General features: G+C 46.2%; 1 protein-coding gene and 1 long non-coding RNA gene across 3 annotated transcripts in view; one reads left to right on the forward strand and one right to left on the reverse strand.

Moving 5' to 3' along the window:
- LOC131278200 (uncharacterized) overlaps positions 1 to 9,432 on the reverse strand; it is a 46,401-nt gene extending 36,969 nt beyond the window's left edge. Inside the window, exons 1-2 of one of the 2 annotated variants that reach the window (XR_009185467.1) lie at positions 9,348 to 9,396; positions 6,166 to 6,242 (exon numbers count right to left, since the gene is read on the reverse strand). This is a non-coding gene — a long non-coding RNA (uncharacterized lncRNA). Of the gene's footprint in view, positions 1 to 6,165; positions 6,243 to 9,347 lie in introns of both variants that reach the window. The other variant, XR_009185468.1, reaches the window with a different exon arrangement.
- The window catches only part of SEC62 (SEC62 homolog, preprotein translocation factor), a 31,820-nt gene continuing 23,811 nt past the window's right edge, over positions 9,401 to 17,409 (forward strand). Inside the window, exon 1 of the mRNA XM_004447925.4 lies at positions 9,401 to 9,528. Within this exon, the coding sequence (XP_004447982.1) occupies positions 9,493 to 9,528 (36 nt within the window). The 5' untranslated portion in view covers positions 9,401 to 9,492. The remainder of the gene's footprint in view (positions 9,529 to 17,409) is intronic.

The following is a 17,409-nucleotide window of genomic DNA, read 5'->3' on the forward strand; positions in this document are numbered from 1 at the left end:
CCTCACTCCATAACCTGGCGGCCCCCCCCTCCTCTCTTCTCACCGTGGGGCTTCTCTCGTGCAACATTGCTGCTACCTGAGCCTTGGCTACCTCATATGGTCCATGGCGGCCTGGGAGAATCGCTGGATAGCTTTCTCCTTCCATGTCGGGGGCTTATACCAACCCGCTATGATTAAGAGGAGCCTTGGATTTCTCGGGAGCGCATGATTGCACATCTGAAGTAACCCTACCACAGCCCTACACCCTCCTCTCTTCTCACCCCTATCTTTTCGCTCTGCATTGCTGCTCCTGAACCTTGGTGACCTCATATGATCCACGGCGGTCTGGGAGAATCGCTGGATGGCTTTCTCCTTCCATGTCGGGGGCTTATACCGACCCGCTATGATTAAGAGGCGCCAATAAAACTCTCAGGAGCGCGTGCCTGAGCACCTCCACCCCTGCCTTCATCTCTGCCTCCTCCCCTCCGCGCTTGCTCCCCTTTGGCTTGCTCCACTGCTCGTCGTTCTGCCTTCCCCTCGTCGGGGCCTTCTTTTGGCCCGCGACCACCGTCGGAGCCCCACCGGCTCCGACCCCTCGTCTCACCGTGCACCTCGGCTCCCATCGCCGTGCTCTCAAGGTAAGGGCCCCTTTTCTTATCGGCTCCAAAAGGCCATTAGCAATGGGTAACATCCTATCTGCTAAGCAAGCCCCGCAAGTTCGGGCCCTCGCCGGTCTCCTAGACACTCACCGGTGTAAGATCTCTTTGAAACAGCTCCAAGCATATTGGGACCTTCTTCTCCCCTTTAATCCGTGGCTTACCACGTGTCAGCTTTGGGACCCGGACACCTATACTCGCCTTATAGATAGGGTCACTTCTGCTGTGGAGCAGGAAGGTAAAAGATTCCCTCCTGGCTTATTACCGGCGCTTTTTACCATCCGCTCCTGCCTTCAAGGCACCCCTACCATCGACTCCCCCCGGCCGAGCCACCACCGCCGCCGTGATTGTCAGGACGGCGACTTTAACAGGGACCCTGATTGGAATTCTGATACCGACTCCGATTCCGACTCTGAGTCGCTTGTTGAGCGCCTTAATAACGCGCTCGAAAATTGTCCCCCTAAACAGTGTAATCTAGCAGTGCCGAGCGCCGGTGAAGATGGCGAACTTCCGCCTTCTTCCTCACTCGAAAAGGGGAGGCACTCTCAAGATGGCGGACTTCCGCCTTCTTCCTCGCTCATAAAGGGGAGGTCCCTTTGCCCCTCCCTCCCCCCGACGACTTCCTGCCTGGGTGGACTGGAAGCTCCCTCCCCGCCATTTTGTAGCACTGCTGGGGACGGCCTGCAGCCATTTTGTAACACCGCATGGGCAATGGCTCCTCTCGCGCCCTCCGCGCCAGCGGCCCCCCCGCCTCCGCCTCCCCCTGGCAGCCCCCTCCATCCAATCCGTGGCAAGCTGCCGCACGCGCGGCCCCCTCTAGCCTATTTTTGGACCCGTATTCCTCCCCCGCCGGGGCACCTCCGCCTACCTCCCTGCCGCCTCCTACCACCTGCTTTCCCCTTAATGTAACTCCCACCCCTCAGGGCCCCTTTCCATGGTACCCACATGATGCGGAAAGTGTTAAACAGCTCCGCAAGGCTGTTAAGGAGGACGGGTTAGGCAGCCCTTATGCTCAGCATTTGTTAGAGGAGATGTCCACCCTTCTGTGCATCCCCCTCGATTGGCTCCAACTGGCCCGTGCCATCCTCACGCCTGGCCAGTTTATAAATTGGCGCACCCATTTTCATGCTGAGGCTGAAAAGCAGGTTGCGGCCAACGTCACAAGGGGTGTTAATCACCCACCAGAAGCCTTCACCGGCACCGGTCAGTTTAGCCAGGCTGCGGCCTACTACCGTGCTCCGGCTGGCTTCTGGCTTCAGATTCGCGAGGTCGCCCTACAGGCCTTTCGCGCCTGCGCTGCCAGTAGTGCTGACAAGTTCACTAAGCTCACACAGACCAAGGATGAGGACTTTTCTACCTATGTTTCCAGAGTCCTCCGGGCATGTGAGCGCAGGGTCCACGATGAACAGGCTCAGCGCGCCCTCGCCCGTGAAATTATCCTTGAAGGGGCCAGCCCCATTTGTCGACAGGCGATCGCTCCCGTGAGAGAAAAGTCAATAGACGATTGGGTAATTGCCTGTAACGGCCTTGACCAACAGGCTGCTTCTTTCGCCAAGGCTGTCATGATAGCCATGGCACTTAACTCCTCTTGTTTCAGATGTGGTGAGCCAGGACATTTCGCCCGTGAATGCCCGGCAGTCTCTGCACCGCCGGGCCCTCCTGTTCCTCCCCCCCCACCGCCCCGATGGGGCCCTTCTACCCCCTGCCCCCGCTGCGGCCGGGGGTACCATTGGGCTCGCGACTGCCGTATGCAGCCTCCCCTGCAGCGGCAGCAGCCATCTTTAAACTCCAGGAGGGGCAGGCCTCAGCCCCACCCCAAAGAGGCTCCCCGTCCCAACCTTCCAAAGCCCTGATGTGGACAGTCCCCATCACGTCCACCAGGCCTACCATGAGGTTTAAGATTCACCACCACTGGTATTCTGGGACCCTCGACTCGGGTGCAGAGGTCTCTTGTTTCCCTGCTCATTTCGCCGCCCAGTGGTCTGTTCAAGAAGGCCCTTCCGTCCAAGGGGCCACTGGCTCCTCTACCTCCCTTCGCGCCAGTCACCCTATTGCCTGGGAGGACGGTGAGGGACGCGTGGGCACATTCCGGCCCCTCTTCCTTAGCACCCTTGATACTATACTTTGGGGGCGAGATGTCCTGGAGGAGTGCGGTGTTCAGTTAACCACTCAGCCCCCCCAATAGTTTGCGCCACTGCTCAATTAACACCTCCCACATCCACTCCTCTGCGGTGGGATACAGAGGAGCCTATTTGGGTGGAGCAGTGGCCCTTGCCATCCCACAAACTCCAAGCTCTTCATGAGTTGGTTTGAGAGCAGCTTGAAGCTGGACATATAGAACCGTCCACAAGTCCCTACAACTCGCCCGTTTTTATCATTAAAAAGAAGGCCACTGGCAAATACCGCCTCCTACATGATTTGAGGGAGATTAATAAGCATATCCTCCCCATGGGAACTCCCCAACCGGGACTCCCTCACCCAGTGGCCATTCCTAAACACTTTTTTGTGGCCACTCTAGATATTAAGGACTGCTTTTTTTCCATTCCGCTTCACCAAAAGGACCGCCTGCGCTTTGCCTTTACCGTTCCTGTCCCCAACCACCGAGGGGCAGCCGATAGGTATCAGTGGAAAGTCCTTCCACAAGGCATGCGCAATAGCCCGGCCATCTGCCAGCTGTATGTGAACGCGGCAGTCGCCCCCTTGCGAGATCTGGGCTACCTCATTCACTATATGGATGATGTCCTGGTCGCATGTGAGACCCATGAGAAACTGCAGTATGTCCTCTCTCAACTTTGGCATAATCTGTCCGCCATTGGCTTAACAATCCAGAATGACAAGGTCAAATTTGAACCCCCCTTAACCTTCCTGGGGTTCCATATCTCCCAGCATGTAACCCCAATGGCTGTGCGACTAAATGTGCCAGACCGAGTCACCCTCACAGAGCTCCAGCAGCTCTGTGGGAATATCAATTGGGTCCCTCCCGCTCTGTCTGTTACCATGGCACAGCTCCAGCCATTATTTGCTCTCTTACAAACCAGCCATAAACCCCCCTCTGCCGTGTCCGCAAAGATAATCATTACACCAGAGGCTCGAGCCGCCATTGCCGCTGTAGATAAGGCCCTTAATAATTGCTGCCTCCAGCGGTTCGATCCCCAGCAGCCTCTCCAGGCGTTGGTCCTCCCCACCAAGGGAACGCCCACCGGAGTTCTTTGGCAGGACGGGCCCCTCCTCTGGCTCCATCCTTCTAAAAGCAAGATGCAAAAGATCTGCCCCGCAGTAAGACTATGGATCGCTCTCGCAGCCGATTTAGTGCAGCTGTCCGTCCATACGTTTGAAACTCAGCCTGCTGTAATTGTTTGGCCGCTGAATGCGAAAGAAACCACCTCCCTCATTAGGGATAATGAGCAAATGCAAGTACTGTGTGAGGGATTTTCAGGTGATTTCGATTGCCATTTCCCTAGTCACCGCCTACTCCAAGGCGTGTCCCAACTCCCCTTCCGAAGTCCTTTTTTCCCCTTCCCGTCTTCCTCCCCCTTTCCGAGGTCCGTCACTATTTTCACGGATGCGTCTAGAACTAAGTACTCCATGGTCGTGTACCTGGACGGAGTCGCAGAGCCGAAAGTCTTTACACATCTTAACCTACACTCCGTCCAGATGGGAGAGCTTTTGGCTATTGTAGAAGCGTTTCGCGCCTTCCCCTGTGAACCTGTTAACATCTTTACAGATAGCCTCTATTCTCTGCAAGTCTGCAGGGTCTTGGCATTAGCTACATTCTTCCCGACCTCCTCTCCTATTGATGAGGCACTGGATGCCCTTAAGACCCTTCTTGAAAAACGCATGGCACCCTGGTATATTGCTCATATCCGGAGCCACTCCGGGTTGCCTGGCCCCCTAGCGGCAGGCAACGACACTGCGGATCAGACGGTCTCCGCCCTTGCCCTTGATACGGTCGGAGATGCTATCAATCAGGCTAAGTCCTTACATTCGAGGTTTCACTTTTCTGCCGCCTCACTCCACCACCTTTTGCCTGAGTTGCCAATTGAGACTTGTAAGCACCTAGTGCGGACATGCAAAACCTGTGCCCCCTTCCTGCCTCTGGGGCCTCTGCAACCGCAGGGGGTGAATCCCCGTGGCCTTAGGCCTAATTCCAGGTGGCAGATGGATGTCACGCATGTCCCGTCCTTTGGACGCCTTAAGTTCTTGCATGTTATAATTGACACCTTCTCCCGCATGTGCTATGCAGTCCCCTTGTCTGGGGAGACTGCTAAGCACTGCATTAAGGCTCTTCGGCAAGGGATTCTCTTCATGGGAGTCCCCTGGGACCTAAAGACGGATAACGGCCCTGCTTATCGCAGTGAGTCCTTTGCGAGGTTCCTTCAGCTCTACCAAATTGCCCACCATTTTGGTATCCCATATAACCCGCAAGGACAGGCCATTGTGGAGAGCTCCCATCGCCGTCTGAAACAACAAATTGAAAAACAGAGGGAAATCCTCCCTCACGCTCCTCCCGGAGACATCATCACCGCTGTCCCAATCCATCTAAATCTCTTGACCTTTGATAAGGATGGTCTCTCGGCAGTCCATAGGCATTGGGGCCCCTCGTACCGCCCCACACTGGCCCCCCTGGTCCTTTGGAAGGACCCTCAAACAGGTCAGTGGCATGGCCCATGCCCCCTTCTTACCCAGGGCCGAGGTTTCACTTGTGTCTTCCCGCAGGATGCCGCTCAGCCAATCTGGGTCCCCGGGAGATACGTCAAACCCGCCACCTCAGCAGCGGATGTCCCGCAGGGAACGGCGCCAGATGCGAGTGATCCAGCACCAACTGAGCCAGCTCACCCTCCACCCCGAGAGGCAACCATCCAACCCTGAAGTCCGTTCGCTGCTCACACTCTACCGTCAGTGCAGACGCCGCAACCCTCGCCATGCTGCCGAGCCAATTAACATAGTCTCTCTCCTTCTCCTTATGCTCTCCCTCGCCACCTCTGGCCAAGCTAACCCCTCTCACCAGCCCCGCTAAATGGCCCGCAACCCGCTTTCCCCGGCCCGTGGCTTGCGGGCTTCCTCCTGTCTCGACCTCACTGCTCTTCTCAGCCATCCAAAGCGTCCTTTCTCGTCCCTCCCCTCCTTTTTTTTTTTTGCCTGAACCCCCACTGCGTTGCAGATTGGGCCGCCCCATGTCGGCCCACCCCATTAACATCGGCCTCTCTCGCGCCCGTGAAGACTTTGGCCTTCTTGTTGTCCTCGCCTACGTCTCCACCACTCCCGACGCTGCCGCCACCACCGTCACTGGTGCCCTGACGCAACTTGTCCTCACCGCTGCGATCCTCCAGACCATCACACAGTCTGCCTCTACCACTCTTCGCCGTCAAGAAGAGATCAACTACCTGTAACACGCTGTCATTTGGGACTTTTAACAGCAGATGGACCTTATAGCCGCCGAGATCAACGAGAATTGGACATTGGCCACCCTTGCTTGCAACGGCAAGATACCGCCCCCCAAATTGTACATTTATATCCCCGTCATACTCACCTCCCTCTTCAGCTCCGCTTCCCTCATTGCTTACTGCCCTTGGGCCTCGGCTACTTGTTGTTGTTGCCATCCTGGCCCTTATTTGAAAAGAAGGGGGAAATGTGGTCACCCCTAGGACTGAAGTGTGGTTTGCTGGCCTGGTGGGGGAGCGGCCGCGGTAGGCCTAATTCCAAGCCGCTGCCCCCATAATAGGGTGGCTGGTCGGACTCACCGCCACCCCTGAAGGGAGCTCGGCATGGGCGCAGAGTGCCCTCGGGTCTCCCCTTCTCGGCAGCCATGCTTCCGTGGCCGCCCCTCCTCCCGGATGGCGCCACACGATGCCTGTGGGGCGGCACCCTTCTTCTTCTTTCTCCCTGCGCAGGCGCAGGGTGGAAAAATCCAGTCTGCCCTTTTCCCCTCCCCCGACAGCAGCAACAGCCAGGCGTGGGCGGAAAAATCCAGTCTGCCCTTTTCCCCTCCCCCGACAGCAGCAACAGCCAGGCGTGGGCGGGAAACTCAAGTCTGCCCTCCACCCCAGCAACAGCAGCCACCAATCCCTAAACCCTGCCCCTTCCCCCAGCAACAGCGACAGCCAATCCCTAACCACCACCCCTCCCCCGTCCAGCACCTCCCACTGACCTTTCTCCCGCAACCAATCAGAGCAGGGCGTGGCTTCGACCAATCAGCCTTCCCCAGCCCCTATAAAACTGTTGCCTCTCCCTCAATAAAGTTGGACTTGCGTGTTTCCCTTGTCTCCGCGGTAGTTCTTCTGCCGTGCGCCCTCCAGTCCTGAGAGCCCCCGACAAGGGCCTGGCCTCCCTTGTCCCCAGTTCGTCGCCTGCTTCTCCGGGCGACCCCGTCAGCCAAACCGCGCAACCCCTGTGAGACCGATCCCTCGTCTGCTGCCGGACCGACCCCTCGTCCCAAGTGGGACCGACCCCTCGTCTGCAGCCAGACCCCACCTCTACCGACCGAGCAAACCGTCGCAAAGGAAAATGGGTAGGTTTTCAGGAGTGGAGGAATGATGATTTCTAGTTGGGCATCCATTGGAATTATCCTCCCAGAAGGCAGCTGCAAGTATACATTTATGGTGTATTCTGGAAGCAAGCTATGAACATGAATAAAATTCCCTATACAGAAGAAACAACATGGAAGCATGGTGGCTGGGAACATTTAAGAGCTGGGCAAAGGGAGAGGAGTCTAAGAGAAATCAGAAGGAAGAGCCTGGTGTCATAAAAGCCAAAGAAGGAAAACAAGTCAGGAAGCCAATGGTCAATCTTATTAAATGCAGTTGAAAGGTCAAATAAAATGCTAGCTGAAAATAAGCCATTGGATTTGACAGGAGAATTATCAGCGATGGTGGAGGTAGAAAACCAAACTGTTGTAGGCTAAGGAGTGAATGGCAGTGAATGGGGGCAGTAAATTAATTTCTTTTCTGGAAGTTTGGAGGTAAAAGAAAGATACTAAGGCAGTAGCTTGAGAGAGCCATCATCCAGAATGATTTTCATTCACCACCATAGTCTTAGTCTAACATTTTGCATCTAGTAAGCACTCAATATCTATTAAGTGAAATAACATTTTAAATTATACATCTTCTCCCCTTGAGAACAGCCCAATGTTCTCTACATAAAACAACACAGGGGACCAGATCAGTCGGGTGCCTGCCTCCCATATGGGAGGCCCCAGGTTTGATTCCCAGTGCCTCCTAAAGAAGACAAAGAGCAGAAACAGCAGGCAGACAAGGAGATGACAGACAAGAGGGCCATGGGGTCGGGCATAAACAACAACAACAACAAAAACCACAAAACAGATCAGTCACAATTTTGGGTGGGAAAAGGGACTGATGAAAATAAAGACATTTTGTATTTAAATTAGAAGATAAGATTATGTTTCAGATTAATTGATAGGCATCTTCATTCTTGCTTTAACCGCTTCCCATCCACACACAACCTAATTATAGACTGTAGAGAAGAAAGGAACCAAATAGTTTTCTGATACTGTTCCCTGAGGCCTTGCACAGTCCAAGAAAGAAGTTCAGCTATCTTAGGCACCAAGTTGCCACTATTTGTCTTAGTTGCATATTTAATTGCTGTTAGGTTAAATACATCATATGGGAAATGAAGAATGACATAAGAAATGCTTACAATATAATAAGTTTGAAAAAAGCAGGCTACCATATTGCGTATACAATATGATCTCAGTTTGGGGAAGATGAAAATATAGAAATATGAAAAACATATACATAGAATAAATACTAGAAGAAAATAAACTGAACTATTAACAGTAGGTAATTACCTCTGGGTGGAACAACCATGGGTTTGTTTTATTTTTTTGAGGAGGTACCAGGGATTGAACCAAGGACCTCTTGTGTAGGAAGCAGGCACTCTGCCACTGGGCAACAGTCGTTCCCCAACAGTTTTAATTTTCTTCATCTTCGTTTTCTGTATTTTCCCAATTTTCCACAATTAAAAAAATACCTTAAAATCATCACTAAAGTCATGAGAATTTCACCTAAGCAATTCCTAGCAATTTAAACTCGGGTCTAGGTAGTTCTAAAATAACAACAGTAATTTACCAGACTTAACAATTTACTTGAAGTAGCCTGCAGCCAGTCACCTTTTTCATCCCCACCTTCTCAGAACCTTTAGCCTATTCATCTCACTTGTTCTTTCCGAAGCTCTTAAGGTGAGTTTTGAGAAGCAAACTGAGGAATGGAACGGAGAATCCTGTTAGTTTTAAAGATGAGCCATACTACAGGGACTTAGAAAAAACAGAGCTGATTTAGGGCTCGGCTTGGCCACTTGGCAGCTGTGGCCCTCGTGGTCTTGGTTTTCTCATCTTTAATACAGGATCAATAAAATTTACATATGAGGAGTGGGGCGGGGCTCGTTGAAAAAATTACAGAAGCTGCCAGGGGTAAACAATCCAGGATTTACTAGGCCTGAGGAAATTCCTGTGAAAAGCCCCACCCCAAACGCTGAGGGGGTGTGGCCTGGGAATGTGTATTTTAGTAACTTCACAGGTGATTCTGATGCTCAGGTTGACAACCAAAGACTCTTTCCAGGACTTTTGTTCTCTGATCCACTTCTCAAGTCCCTCTCCGCCACACCCCCACACCCCCCGTTCCAGGGATTCTCCAGTTCACGCAACTGCAGGAGTCGAGAGAAAGTGGAGAAGCCGCCGCCAAGCGCAGCAAAACGCACCTGAGGCCCGGCCTCCCTCCAGTACTCGCAAGTTCGCTGGCTGTAGCCCGCGAGTTACATAACGGGCCGTGAGGCGCGCTCTCGCGAGGTTTACACCGCCCCCCTCCTCGCTCCACGTCAGAGGGAACCGGGAGGAGCGGCCAACATGGCGGAACGCAGGCGACACAAGAAGCGGATCCAGGTAGCAAAGCCGAACTCACGTTGGGTGGCTTCGGGGCGTTCCGAAGTGGAAGAGGCTGAGAAAAACCTTGGGGAGGGCGATCAAAACTGAGGGCGAGTCGGGGTGGGATTCTGCGGCGAGGCCGCGGGCCCCGGGGTGCGTCGTTGTGAGGGGCCTGGGGGCGGGGAGGGGCGATGCTGGCGACGGCGGAGAGGTGGTGGTAGGGCAGCGGGCTAAGGAAGGAAACGCTGCAGGGCTCGGAATCTGGTTGTGGAGGCGCGGCCGCCAGGCCCCCAGTTTCCTGAGGCCGTGGCGGCCGTGCCTGCACTGGGAGGTCAGCCCTCTTGGGACCCTCCCTCAGTCTCCCTCCTTTCCCTTCACCCCGTTCTCTCGCTTTGACTCTCTCAAAATTAAGGCAAGGGTAATTAGGGTAGGAAGAGACGGAGGACTAACCTTAACTGCCTGTCCTTTGTGCGTAAATTGAGAAAGGACCCTAGGATGGGGGGGTGATCTGGACTTGGTCAGCTGCCCCTGGGGCTCAGGAGTGGGTCTTCCTATACAGATGTTCAGTGTTGTTTGCCCTCCTTTCTCCTCAGTATTATTAACTTAATAGTACACTTGAATCTTGCCGGCTTTCTTCCAGGCAGTATGTAAATAAACACTACCCCATTGGTGCTGCAATCAGCTGGCAGCACCCAGAAACCTCTCATATGCCAATGTGTCATCCTCATAACCTACATAACATCCCTCCCTGAGTCCACATCATGTTTTCTGTCCATTTCCTCCTGCAGTTCCCCCCCGTTGTCATTGTTCTTTACCCAGGGAATTAAATATGTGGAACATCTTACACTCAAGGTGTTTACTAGTCATCTCATCAGCTCATATGTCTTAGAAGCCTTCAGAGGGCACAAATTTATAACCTCTTGTAAACTGATAATATACGAATCATAAATTAATACGCTCATCGTTGCCTTTCTGTTCCTTACTTTTTCACTGCTTAGTATGGCTTTTTCTAATGTTTTATTCATCCTTTTTTATTATTATTTATTGACCTAAAGCATAGGTTTATTTGAGCTGTGCAAGTTAAAATTGTTGGGTTGAAACTTTGAAGTACTAGAAGAAAGAGGTCAATGATCGGTAAATATGGAATTTGAGAGAAATAAGTAGTTTGCAGCAGGGTATGGAACGGGTTCTTAACAAGGGGTCCGTGAGCTTAACTTGAAATTCAAATAAAAATTATTCTTGTGGAGACGTGTTGGTGCGGGTGCAATATGTTTATTAAATAATAGTATAGTGTGGATTTAGTAGGGGGTCCATGGTTTTCACCTGACTGACAAAGGAGTCAGTGGAACAAAAAAGGTTAAGAACCCCTGGTAGAGAAGCAATTAAGAAAGAATCAGGTTTATCCAAGTTCCCTCCGGTCATAAAACCCCCTGGTCAATATGGAAGTTGATTATGCTATTCTTAGTATTTCCAGACTTGGTGGTATAGGTCAAACATGGATATACGATGTTATTAGAATTTGTATTGAATTGTCAAATTTGTATTTATTGTACTAGTTGTATTTACGTATACCATACAGTTTTATGCTCTTGAATACTCGTGGTTTTACACTTTGACTTGTGATCATTCTTTATTTAATGTTGTTGTAAAGGTAATCCTAATTCCCTTTTTTGGCTGCCTTTGTTTCCTTTGGGATCTTTTATATTAAACGGAAAGGTAGATTAAGAGGTTGTATAGTACTATAGTAATAGTGGCTGAGAGCTAAAACTTTAGACAGACTGCACCAGTTTGTACCCCAGCTTGACCAATTATTAACTGTAACTTCGAGCAAGTTACTGAACTACCCCAGTTTCCGCATCTGAGTCAATGACATGTAAAGTCTGAAGAGTGCTTGGCATATAGTACTTAATGAATGTTAACTATTGAATAAACAGTCTAAAACCTAATCAGATTGACTAATTTTGCATTAGTAGTATTTAATATACATTTTGTGTTAATATTGATAGAAGGTTTTGGTTCTAGCATGACTTACTCTTGTGTCCCCCTCCCTTCTTACTAAGGATGAGGGTTTTAGGATTGATGGTTGTTGTTTTGGTTTTTGTTAAATGCTCTGATGTGCTGAAAGATTAGCTGCTGACCAGTGAATAAATCATTAGATTGTAGGTTACATAAAGTATAGCTCCTTAACTATTATTTCTTGATAATCGAGGATCAGATAAATGTGTGCGTATCTGATTGTTTAAAATAAGCTAAATAAAGGAAAATACGTATGACATTTATTTTCCCATCCTGGATGTTTTTTTCTTGCCTATATAGAATACTGTTTGTGGGAGATCTTGGAGCACAGTTTTTACTGTCCTGAGCCTATTTTCTGTTTTTAAAGATGGTTTCATATTAAGAGTGAAAAGCAGAGAAGCAGAATCAAACATGCACAATTGCAGTTTTGAAGAAATAATGCCTGTAAGTTAATGAAGATCAGAAGACCCAATGAGAGAAGTGAATATTAAATACTCTTGTAGTGAGAAGTCTTTTCAAATTTATTATATAATGTTTAGATAATTAAGAAAACTGGAACGTTCTGCTCTACTTCTAAGCCCTCTAACAAATTTATAAAAAATACACAATGTCCTATAAAAATAGTCTTCTTATCCCTTCATCCCCAGAGAATCAGAAACTCTAATATTTGCATCACTTTTGACCGAAAGATCAAATGTCATGACAAAGGTTTTTAATTTACAGAAAAGATTCTGTTATATGACTTTTAGGCAAAATCAACTGAATTTTCTGTCGTTATTTCATGTTTCATCTTCAGAAAAGATTATGTTTAATAGATTCTTTGATCTTGAATTGGGGCAAAATGTTTGACCTAAACAAATTCAGGGTAGGAAAAAAAAGGTAGCTAATTCATTTGCTTTTTCTAATACATCATAATTTCTATTCTGATAGTCCATCAAGTTGGAAGCAAGATGAATGTTTTGTCACATTTCCATCTTGGACTTACTCTACTGGTAACTGAAACCAGAAGTGAACTACATGTTCACTGAGATTATATTGCAAAATTTTAATGATTGAGATTCTCAGATGAGAGTAATACCAATCCAAAATAGTGAAAAATTTGAAAATAATTCTAAATTATTTAAGAAATGCAATTATGTGATTTTTAAGGACATAACAATAACTGCATATAGGTTAACTACATGTTTATTAGACACTTTCATTTAGTATGATGAAATTTTAGAGTTGAAAAGTATATTCAGATATTTAATCTAGTGGGATTTGTTTATAATCTTTTTTCACAAATTCAGCCTTCTATAAATGAGTGATGGGCCCAGAACCCTGTCCTTACCTCCTTAATATCCCATACCAACATCCCCAAACCCCACCATGATCTTTCAAGCTACTTTTAGAACACTAGATGTAAAGATATTACTGTGTATTAAACTTACTGGTCTGATGCAACACTCTCACATTACAGATAAAGAAACTTAGGCGCAGTGAGGTTGTATGACTTGCCTAGGGTCACTCATCAAGAAAGAAGGAAATCAGATTTAGTCCAGGTTTTCTAATTCCCAGATCAGTATTCTTTCCACGTCACCATTGATAAAATATATATATATATAAATAAGTTGTTCTGAAATACTTGAACCCCCTGAAATCTTTACACTGATTTATATAACATGAGGAAATAACTTTCCATGACTTTTTATGAGTAAAGAGAGAGTGTCATTCATTTAGTATTGTGCTTCCATTAAAATATCTAGTTGAGTTTTTGGGACATTTAGATGGCCTACTAGTTTATAGAGCTTTTGTTACCTCTATCTCAGTTATTGTTATTTAAGATATGCGACATAACATTTCCCATTTTAACCACTTTCAAGTATACAAGTCAGTGGTGTTAATTACATTCACAATAATGTGCTATCACCACCACCATCCATTTCCAAAACTTTCCCATCACCCCAAACAGCAACTCTGAAGCCATTAAGTATTAACTCCCTAATCCCTACTGCTACTCTTACCCCTACCCCTGGTGAAATGTAATCTTCTTTCTGTCTTTATGAATCTGTATATTTGGGGTTTTGTTTGTTTGTTTGTTTTTCAAGAAAATACCAAGGATTAAACCTAGGACCTCATAGGATGAAAGCAGGCACTCAACCACTGAGCTATATCCACTCCTCAATGAGAGAGTTGGTTTGGTTTGGTTGGTTTGTTTTTAGGAGGTGTTAGGAATCGAACACCGGACCTTGTACATGGGAAGCAGGCACTCAACCACTTGAACTACATCTACTCCCCTCTGTTTTATTTTTTTCATATAATTGAGATCATGCTCTATGGGTCCTTTTGTGCCTGGCTTATTAAGCATGGTGTTTTCAAGGTTCATCTATGCTGTAGCATATTTCAGAATTTCATTCTTTTTTGTGATTGAATAATATTCCATTGTGTGTGTATATATATATATACAAAATGTGTGTGTATATATCCATTGATGGACACTTAGGTTACTTCTACCTTTGGCTCTTGTGACTAATGTCATTATGAACATTGATGTACAGATATCTGTCCAGGTCTCTGCTTTCATTTCTTTAGGGTATATACTTTCTTAGGAATCACCAAACTTTCCCACAATGGCTGCACCATTTCACGTTCCCATAAAAAAATGCATGAGGGTTCCAGTTTCTCTACATACCCCTTTTTATTTTCTCTTTTTAAAAAAATTAGAGCCATTTTTGTGGATGTGAGATGGTATCTTATTGTGATTTTGAATTGCATTTTCCACATGTCTAATGATGTTAGCATCTTAGCTCAGTTATTTTTGTTATACCCATCTGTCTCCCTGTCAATAAAACTGACATATGATAGGCCTATATATCTAATTTCAGGAAAGGGAAGAAAAGAGAAAGTTTGGAACTATATAGCCAAACTATACAGCCCCAACTCAGGGACCTTCTGAAAGAAGAGAAAGGGAACTCAAGAAGCCACTCCTTAAGTCTGAGAACTCCCCTCAGGATTAATGGAGTGTATCAGGGTTACCTAGCTTACCCATTGAAAGGCAGAGCAATAGAAGTGAAACAGGAGGGTGTTGCAAAAGGTAATAGAGACTCTTGTAACACTTTATTGTTATATACTGTGCTATATTCAGCAAAGAGATTACTTTATCTAAGGTTGCCTCCAGTTTTCAGATTCTATTGTCAGCCTACTATTTGCATTTTCACAAATAATGTTTATTTGCACTCTTGTATGCAGATACATATTCACAGTTTGTGAGCTAAGCGTTTTTCATTTCTTTTCAATTCACTCTTAAATCAACTAAGAGCATTTCTACTGGGTATAGTAATTTTTAAAAATTCTTTTAAATTAGAAATTCTGTAGATTGAAGTTCATGACTTCCTTACTCTTGAACTAATATTTTTCTTCAAAAAGGTCATGTTAAAATATTGGCCCAAATAATACATAGTTAGAAATGGTAACCCCTATTTCATTATAGTAGTTGGGTATTAATATATTCTAGGGTAAAAATAGTATTTTTAAAGCACTTTTTAAAAGCGTTCTCTAACCAAACATTAGAAATAATTTTGAATCATGAAGTGTAACAGCGAATATCGTCGGTATTGGGGTGCAAAGGAAGGCAGTCTAGCCTCAAAACTTACTGGCTCTAAAGTTTCCTCTTAAGACAGTTGAGCTCATTCATTGAGCTAAAATTTTTTACATTTGTTTGAGGATTACTGGTTTCCCTTTTGTTAGTGGTTGCTACTATTCCCAAAAGACCTTCACTTCTTCTTAAAAGATTTTTAGAAGAGTTATGAAAATATTCTGAAGACCTCTTCATATCAAAAGGGAACAAAGAGAGAAGGTCTAATGTATAAACAGGAAGAAGGTAAGATTTTCAGTAAGAGGAGCAGTAAAACTGCAGACCCCATGTCAGGATTTCCTATATAACCAGCTTTTCATGGCCATGCTCTCTTGCTACTCTAAAGCAGTCTTTCTTTCTGGCATCAAAACCCCAGTAGGTGACACAAATTACATAATGCTCATTAAAGTCATATACAGTATGGATAATGAATATTCCTTAATATTTCGCAAAGGAAAATACGAACTTTTTAAGGATTTGAATTTCAAGAAGAAAGAAGGAATTTAAGGAATATCAGTGGATAAGTAACTCTTTAGCTGGGAGTGCTTAGGTCCTTGTTTTCTGGGTCTTTTCTGTCCCATGTTGCTTAGGGAGTACCTTTAGCAAGAAGGGAAAAGGAATAAAAATAAATTACCTGAGTCTACTTTGCAGTTGTGGAAAAGAGTTTGAAGTTAATTGTTAAAATGAGATTTTAATGTCTTATACATTCATGTAGTGTCAGATTCCCAATTGTATGAATTAGAATCCGCTTTCAGTTTTTTATGTATTCTAATATTTAATTAGATTTTACATATGCCTCTTTCAACAATCAGTACATTAGTACATTTATGCCTACGGTCAGTAAATGGTTTGAGTGTTAACATGATGGAAGTTAGATGTAGCTCAGTGATTGAGTGTATGCTTCCCACATACAAGACCCTAGTTCAGTCTCCTGTGCCTCCTGAAAAACAAACAGAAAAATAACTGTTTTGTATGTAGACATGTAGAATTGTCATGTCTAAAGTTGATATGATTGTTTTTCCCAATATCACCTTCCTCCCTGTTGTTATTGAAGAAAAAATCCTTTCAATCAGTCATCTTAGAAATGTGACATCTTTTCTCAGCCTTTATCATTTCGTGCATTCTTTATCATTGAAACCTATTCATTTCACCTTTGCATGTCCACATTTCCATCTCCTTCCTGTTACTAACACCCTAGTTCAGTAGCATATCGCTTCTTGCTTGAGCTACTACAGTAGCCTTCTAACTAGTTTCCCTGACTTCTGCATTTTTTGAAGACTGTAGCCTTCATTTGGCTAGAGTGGTTTGGCCTTTTGATTTTTATTGCCACAAAAAATAGCCCACAAATGGGGAAGCAATAGAGTATACAATGAATCATATGCTGACAGAGGTTAATTGGGCTACTGAAAGTAGAGGAGAAGGAAATCACAAAGAGGGAATTGTGAGAAGTAGCTTCTAGGTAACTCAACCAAAGCACAGGCTTTCACTTCATCTAAAAATTACTTTTTCATGATAAAATTAACACTGAAATTTTCCTTATTTTCTTTAAACATAACTGAATCCAAACTTATCTGACTTTCTTATTTTGGTAAAATGTGAGTTTTTAAGTGACAGCAGTCATGTTTTTAAATATTTAAATCAGCCCATAGTACATTTAGGAACTTCAGGCGATTCTAAATATATCTGGGTTTGTGGAGATACACAAGATGAGATTTTGAATGAAATCTCCAATCAGGCCAGCTTTGGTTTTTATTTTTATTTTTTGAGGGTATTCAGAAAAAGTAGCAAGTATTAACTGTGATTTACAGATTGATATCGATGGTAACAGAAAAGAATGTATCAGTCTCACGATTTTTACAAGAAAAATGCTGACAAAAGAATCAGTGGTATAAAAAAGTACTTGTAGACTGCACTCATAAATATTAGCTAGGTCGAGGGAGGTACTTTTTTTTTTAAGATTTATTTATCCCCCCCCACCCTGTTCCCCCCATTTTCTGCTCCCTGTGTCCATTCGTTGTGTGTTCTTTTATGTCTGTCTGTATTCTCATTAGGTGGCTCAGGGAACCCATCCTGGGACCTTCCGGAGTGGGAGAGAGGTGATTACTCTCTTGCGCCACCTCAACTCCGTGTTCTGCTATGTCTTCTTATTTTCTCTCTTCTTTGTCTCTTATTGTGCCATCTTGCTGCGCCAGGTCTCCGCGTCAGCCGGCTCTCCTGCGCGAGCTGTGCTAGGCAGCGTTCCCACACAGTGTGCCTCTCCTGCACAGAGC

This window comes from Dasypus novemcinctus, chromosome 4, assembly GCF_030445035.2.
Source record: "Dasypus novemcinctus isolate mDasNov1 chromosome 4, mDasNov1.1.hap2, whole genome shotgun sequence".
NCBI lineage: Eukaryota > Metazoa > Chordata > Mammalia > Cingulata > Dasypodidae > Dasypus > Dasypus novemcinctus.